General features: G+C 36.1%; 1 protein-coding gene across 2 annotated transcripts in view; it reads right to left on the bottom strand.

The window, feature by feature from the left end:
• Nucleotides 1–7,662, bottom strand: part of ERCC6L2 (ERCC excision repair 6 like 2) — a 46,891-nt gene that overhangs the window by 34,637 nt on the left and 4,592 nt on the right. For both annotated transcript variants that reach the window (XM_026038244.1, XM_026038245.1), the window contains exons 3-7: nucleotides 6,688–6,807; nucleotides 5,306–5,499; nucleotides 3,063–3,224; nucleotides 1,691–1,898; nucleotides 165–305 (exon numbers count right to left, since the gene is read on the bottom strand). In XM_026038244.1, the coding sequence (XP_025894029.1) occupies nucleotides 165–305; nucleotides 1,691–1,898; nucleotides 3,063–3,224; nucleotides 5,306–5,499; nucleotides 6,688–6,807 (825 nt within the window). The remainder of the gene's footprint in view (nucleotides 1–164; nucleotides 306–1,690; nucleotides 1,899–3,062; nucleotides 3,225–5,305; nucleotides 5,500–6,687; nucleotides 6,808–7,662) is intronic.

A 7,662-nucleotide genomic window follows, 5' to 3' on the forward strand; every position in this document is an offset into this window, starting at 1 on the left:
GATGTAACCATTAAATTTGTGCCCAAATGGCCTAAAATCATGTAGCCATTTGAACCAGTTCTTTGTCATAAAGTCATTTGAACCAGCTGTCTTCTGAGAAAAAGTTATCTACTGTTTAAAATGGGACAACCACATTCTAAAGTCCAGATTGTGGAAGTTCTTACTTTGTAACAACAGTTCTTCCTTTTACGTCCACTGCTGCAGCTACAGGGCTCTCCTGCTCGTAACACTAATCTTACATCTTCTGTCTCCAGCACAGCCTGGTATACTGCTTTCTGGAATTCTGTCAGGGAACAGTACACCATCTGCCAATGACAGAACCCAAATCACAATCATATTCAGCACACAATGAACAGCAATATGCATTTCAGAGAGAGAAAAAAAAAAAAAAAAAAAAAAAGAAAGAAAAAAATGGAACATTTTCTACCCACAAAACACAGAAAATCATAGCCAAAATGCACTTACCATTATTCAATCCCTTCCAAAATACTACAGAGAGTATCAACATTGATTCAAAACAATCCTCTGTTGGGTATCTACCAAGTTTTCAACAGCGGTATATTTGGGAAAAGATGGAATGAAAGGGTGAGAAAATAAAGGCGCAACTGTAATGAAACATTATCCTGTTTGACCAGTTGCTTTATTTGTCTGTCCTTTCCTCCTTCTTAGGTGTTTGCTGTTACAGGGCCTTACCACAGGCAGAACAAATAAAATACAGCTCAATTTAATGGTGGTCTACGGCAGTCAGAACAGTGTGAAGGAAGGATCTAGACAGTGCTAGGGCCAAAACTCTTATCCCTTCTCTTAGAGACCATGGGTGGCATCTCCATGACATCTTTAGCCTTAAGCAGCAGGAGATAGAAATCCCAAGATCGTTCTTTAATCTAGGCCACCCACACAGCAGCAGCACCATGCTGTGCTATAATAATACAACAGTATCCTGAACATATACTTGCATTAACAAGAGAATGACAAGAATAAAACATGCTAGATTTAGAAAAGCAGCCGACTGTTTTGTTAATCTTTTTTTAGAAGACATTTAAGATGGTATTATTATGCACTGAAAATTAATAACAAATACCAAATTCTGAAAGCAAAAACAGCTCCAAACAAATTTATCTATTTAGAAGGAACGCATAAATTAACAAGCATTAATCACAACTCTTAGCTATAGTCATAAAGAATTTTTTCTTTACACATTTACAAAATCATCAGATGAATAGGACTATAAACATAGAGCAAACAACTTTAGGTATGTTTTTGATTTTTTAAATGACTAAAAGTGGAGGAGTTTAAAAAAAGTGAAAGGCAAACTGCTCTGTGTACAAAATACCAAGTCTTGAATTCCTAAATCCTACATGAGTTTCAGGAGATTTACAAACATTGCAGTGGATTTTCACAGGTAATTACAAATGTGACATAAAGTAGATGCGTAAATCTTGAGTCAGAAGTCTAGCTGTGCATTTTCATGCCTGATTAATCCCATTTCAATACGCAAACACAGCAATTATGTGAACAAAGCATACTACTGCACGTACATTTTCTTCAAGGCTCTGGACTCTCCAAAAGAAAACCATAAAATACGAGAGGCATGATGAAAGAGGGGAAAATATACACACTCACACACATCCCAAAAACGAATGAATAAATATGCATTAGTGTTATATTTGAAATGCACAGATGCTCTTACTCTGTCTTCTTTTTTTGGCAACTGATCACTGATAAGAGCTTTAGTACGTCTGAGGAACCAGCCAGACATTTTTCCTGCAAGCTTCAGCATGGCCTTGCGACCTGTTGCTAGCTCTCTTTTAGTTGCAGTGTGCCTCTGGCCATGCTCCACGGGATCAGAAAATTTCTTCTTGAAATGCGTTATAGTTCCCAAAAGTCCTGGTACAGCCCTATTTAAAGAAAAAAAAAAAAAAAAAAAAAACGTGGGTTGGGCGGAGTGACAGAGAGGAGCAATACCAGCATTTTCTTTACTTCAAGGCAGGCTATCATTTCCATTGATTAAAAGCATACCATAAATTGTTTCTGGCTAACACCAAGTGGTCTTAAATTAACTATCTCTAGGGAAATGAGCAAGAGTTATTCATATAAATAGAAACATACTATTTCCAGACATTCTACTTTTTCATTTAATCAGTGTGATCTTCAAATCTTAAAAAGACAGTCTCCTAAGAAAAAGGAACACCGTTTCCAAAAAACATCAGCAGGCCATCATAAATCGCAAGTACAGATGACCTCCAAAGAACAGAGCTGCTATTATTCAGGAGTCTAAACACAAAGCTGAGCAGTCATGTTTGCAATTTTTTTTTTAAGTTAAAATCAGGTTATATAGATATTACAACTGAATTAAAAAAAATCTTAAGCGCAATGGGAAAAAGAACACATAAGTCCTTGACAGCATGGTAGCTTAGAATAATTTACTATAACCACCACCATAGTTTGGTGCTTGATCTAGATGTAATACTAAATTTGGCATTGAACATTTTGCTCTCTTGACATTTAAAATACATTTTTAAAATACATTTTTTTTTCCTTTTTAAAGAAAGATTCCTGTGACTGGATTTTTATCTATCTTTATTTACAACTCCCCATCTCCTTTAAACTTTCCCAGGACAAGAACAGGTGCTTTGTAAATGTACGCATTTTGAGAAAACAGCAAAATACGATTACTGCACTCAGCTTGTAAGTTAGGTCAGGTTGGCTTGCATGTACAGGACTGGGCACAGATATCTGCTCAAAGTTGTTAAATGACTCTAATTCTGCTTTGAGAAAAAAAGCAAGAAAAAGAGACCCTTAGAAAAGAATGATAAAGATAGGAAAAAAGTATCTGCTTCCTAAATTCTACAAAGAAGCGAGATGATGAAGAGAACACCAAGTTTATTAAATACCTAGAAAACACACACTGCAGATGGATCTACAAGGACCTTACCTCAAAACATACGGAAAAATATTACAGGAACTTTTACAAGGACCTTGAGGGCTTTTACACAGCCCTATTTCAACTCCACTACAGGGTTAAAAGGATGTTTAATAATAAAAAGAGATATTTTACTTACCAGTCCATGACACACCAAAGTTCTCTCATATTGTTCTGAAGAATTGTTCCAGTAAGACCTATGCGAACATTGCACTTCAAGGCCTTCATGGTTTGAGTTATTTGAGCCTTTGGATTCTTGATTCTGTGTGCTTCATCCACTATGACAGCAGACCACTCTACACTGCAGATCAAAAAGGAACATCATCTTAACTGAAAGTACTCATCTAATCATCTCATAGACCTGAGTAACAAACATAGGGCTGATCACTATAACCAAAAAATATGGTTTGTTTTCCCCTATTTTATACTTACATTATATTACTCAGTTTCACTAGATTCTGTTCGTCCAATAAATTAAGTGCTCTTCATTAAGCCTAATGGCTAAACTACACAGTCAAATGAACAGAACTACTGTTGACTGTATCAAATATTTTCTGTGGAAAAATATCTCTTTCCATCTCTGTAGGTATCTACCCAGCACCTCTTGCCAGCACTCATTCTATCCATAAGTTAAATATACAAAATAAAGCTTTCTGAAGGAAGACTACTGAAACATGGTAAGGGGAAATGAGCATTTTTTTTCCTCAACAAAAACCCATTCAGCATAAATAGAAGTAGACAAAAATCTTTCCTATGAACATATTATTAACATGAAAGCACTCTGATGTTACTTCAAGATATAAAATGTAGAAACAGGTATGTTTAAAAATACTCTTTGTGAGTAAGCCCTATAGACTTACTTTTGAATCTCTGTATTCTTCTTTTCCCTTTACGCATGTTTTTGCGTATCCACTCTAAAGCTTGGCTAGTGCAAGAATATGAAATCAGATGTAAAGAGATTTCACACCTGACTTGCTGTAAAAGCTTGCAAGCCAACTTAAGTTTTTCTACATAAGATCATGTCACAGAATGGTCAAGGTTTTAAAGCACCCCTGGATAATCAAGTTCAACCCCTATGGGTCAAGCAGAGTCATGTAGACCACACTGCTCAGAACTGCATCCAGACAGTTTTTGAGTACCTTCAGGCAAGAAGACTCCACAACCCTTCTGGGGAACCTGTTCCTGATCAACAGGATCAGAAGCTATTGACAATGTTGGCCAGAACTCATACAGTTCTCAGAAAGAAGTCCATTCAGTCAATCTGAACACTGAAGCAACATATATGTGGAGTCACCACTCTGTCCTGCTGCTTCAATATAAGCCAGTACAGCACATGCACTTGTTTCCTAACCACTATTGACGTTCAAACTTAAGGACTCCCTCCGAAAGGCAACTGCATGGAAAAGGTGATGCTAACCTAACACTTTTAGTTGTCTTCTACCTGCACTTTTTTCCCCAGACCTGAGTACGGACAGCTTCGGTTAGGACCATTCAGAACAGCAAGATGTTCTCTAGGATGTTCTCTAGTCCTTTCCCATCACCTAAAAAGAGAAGGCCTGCAGGGCCAACGAAATGCTAGCAGCTAAGAGCAGGCTTCTACTATTAACCAAGCTATTCATACAGGTCTAAAGATCTCAATTCTCCTCAGCCTGTCAGGCATTTAGAACTATATACACATATTTTCATATATACACATACAACATACACATACACGCAACCCCACGCAAACCTTAAATTTCAAAGTTCTTAGGAATGAGAAATTTTATCAATTTTGTGAAACGTCATGTGAAGCATAAATATGGAGTAAAACATCATATGACTATTTGTTAAAAAAGAAAAATCAGCAACTCTTTGCTTACACTATACTGAAAGATTGAAATACCTTCTGTGTATCTCTTAGCTATCAGGACTTTTCTGATAGGCGACTCCTGCAGCTTTTAAGAACATTTCATGAATGGGGTAACAGCAAGACTAGCTATATTAATTATTTAATTTTGTTGCAGTCAACCAGCAGACTCATTAGACTTCCGAACCATATATGCCATGCTGCAAAAGAATGAGTAGAAAGTTCTTATGGAAACATGACCTCTAGACACTTAAATACTTTCATGGTCATTAAGGAAGAGGGAAAGGGAAAGAGACTAATTTACCTGTAATTATACCTTTCTGAAAATTATTTAAATATTTTATTTTTCTAAGCACTCCTCTACAAAGACAGCATATGGTAAATTCACTACAGAGAGGTTCTCTTCCACACAGCAAGTCATTGGATTTAACAGTAAAGAGTTTCTAAAGAAAGAATTATAAGTATTTGTAAGAAGCAGTTTAATATTAAGCAGACAGCTAAAATTAGCGTTACACAAAATACAAGAACATTTTTACCTGTTAAATTCATCCAAATACAGGCGAACTATCTCATAAGTTGTAAGGGCAACTTCACATTTCCCTTGCCTGATGCGACTCAGATCATCATCCTTTTTATTGCCATGCAAGATTGCAACTTTGAAGTAGCCCCACGTGTCTAACTCATCCTTCCAGTTGTAGAGCACAGAAAGTGGAGCCACTATAAGGAAAGTCTGAAAACAAATAGCTGTTTAGAAAATGTAAAATGCAGCACTTTTTCAAATAGGAAAGTTAGAATATTGAGTTTTATTTTACTGCTATATAGTTTGAATTTTGTTTAATTCTGTTACATCTGTCTTTAGTATTAACCTACTGCTACATGCACAGAATAAAGAAAATACCTAAAGAATCAAGAAAATAAATTCAAAAATATTCAGCTTATTCAAAGGTATGTAAATACTTACAAGAGCCACACAAACTAATATACTACAAAAATACCAAAGCAACAGTATTGCTTATTCAAATTACACTCTAACAGTATTTACACAAATTACAAGATTCATTTCCAGAGGGAATTCATAAGAAATTGCAATAAAGCAAACAAGACACTATCATTTTGCTTTGATAAAAACAGCTGTATCCATATATCATAAAACATTATATAGACAGGCAAAACAGAAGCATGAAAAGATTAAACAGCTTGTTCCAATTCACTAAGTTAGTAAATACATGATTTTGGAAAACAAAGTATTTAAACATTCTTAAAAGTTTGAGATAGCATGTACAATTATCACAGAACCACGAAAGTACTGAGTGGGAAGTGATCTCAGGAGTATGTAGCCTTATTTCCTGGGCAATACAGGATAACTGAATTCAGATCAGGTCACTTAAGGTTTTGCTCTGTGGGATCTTCAAACCTTCATGGATGGGGGGCAGTCCACCATCTCTTCAGGTGACCTGTAGCAATGCTGATTTCTCCCCACAGTGATTTCTTTTTTTTCTATCTGGTCAGAAACACCATTTTTTTGTTCAGAGAAAGCATCATCCCTTAACCTCTTCTTCTTCACTGTTCATAATCATTTTACCAATCAAATATTCCAAGAAAACAAAAATAGCAATAAATTACAGAAAAATCAATGAATCTTCTCACGGTCAAAATTTAAGTGAAATTCAGATAGCCATTTGCTACATAGTTCTTATATAAATGCCTATATTCGTTCATATAGATACATACTTTATTTCAGAAACACAATTACGCAAAATTCTATCAGTGACTTGAGTTTTTCAGACTACTTTAGTAATGGATCTCACCTGGATATTTGCAAATGTCTTCTGTACAGAGACTTCTAAAACAAACCAACAACAAAATCCATACTGCCTTTTCCCCAAAACCTTTAAATTTGTATCAACAAAAATTGTACCTTCTTGGGGCTACATTTCAATTCTCTTTTCATTGTCCTCAGTAAAAATTCTGGCATATTATTTTCAATATCTTCACGTGTTCCCTTTTTGTGCAGCACTGCAGCCAGAAATGAAATGACCTCAAAAAAAGAAAACAATTCTCAGTAATCAGATACAGAAATGCAAATAGAGGGAGAACACCTTCTACTTCACGTAAACAATTAGGGCCATATCCCAAATTAGACTTAGTATTTTTTTTTTAACCTGACTTCAGTTTTTAAAATAGGAATCTCTCTCTTGGGGGAATCTCAAATTTGTGGTAACTGCAATTCTTGCTCAAATCTACATGGCAGTCATCTAAGGAGGCAAAACTTTCAAAAACACAGATAAAGGAGCCAAGAAAAAATAATGATGAAACAATTGTCAGAATTTTTCTGAAAAGGTACTTCACATGAAACTTGGATGTGAAAGCAAAAGGGAACAGTACTTGTTAATTTTACATCAGATTCTTAATAACATGTGGTTTTACATATGTTCTTGTTTGTTCAAATTCCTGTTATCTACAAAAACTGTTCTTTCTGCTGCATTTGGGCATCTTCTTTCTGTTGCAAATTCACCAGCCTCAACCAGTCAAGTGATTTTTGACTACGGGACAGTTTTTACAAGACATTACAGTGGGGACAAGGAGCATGACTTGAGCTATTCTAAGCTGCTCTCATGGCAATCCAAACCAGGCAGAATTCACAGAGGTGCATCTGGCCAGAACACTCAGATCTGTAAAACCTGCTCTGCAGAAATGTATCTATGGGGTTAAGCAGCAGCAACAACCAAACACGCTGCCAGACAGAGGTGTCCTTCTTCTGGAATCAACAAGCCCTATTTAGTCAGTTCTAGTCCCTTCCACTGGCAGCTGCAACACAGCTGCTCATAGTAGGGCAGAGGTAAAGCTGTCAGCTGTTGCTTTCTAAAAAAAAAGAGACAGAAGAGAGAGAGAG

Source organism: Nothoprocta perdicaria, unplaced genomic scaffold (genome assembly GCF_003342845.1).
Source record: "Nothoprocta perdicaria isolate Ctin4 unplaced genomic scaffold, notPer1 scaffold_205, whole genome shotgun sequence".
NCBI classification, from domain to species: domain Eukaryota; kingdom Metazoa; phylum Chordata; class Aves; order Tinamiformes; family Tinamidae; genus Nothoprocta; species Nothoprocta perdicaria.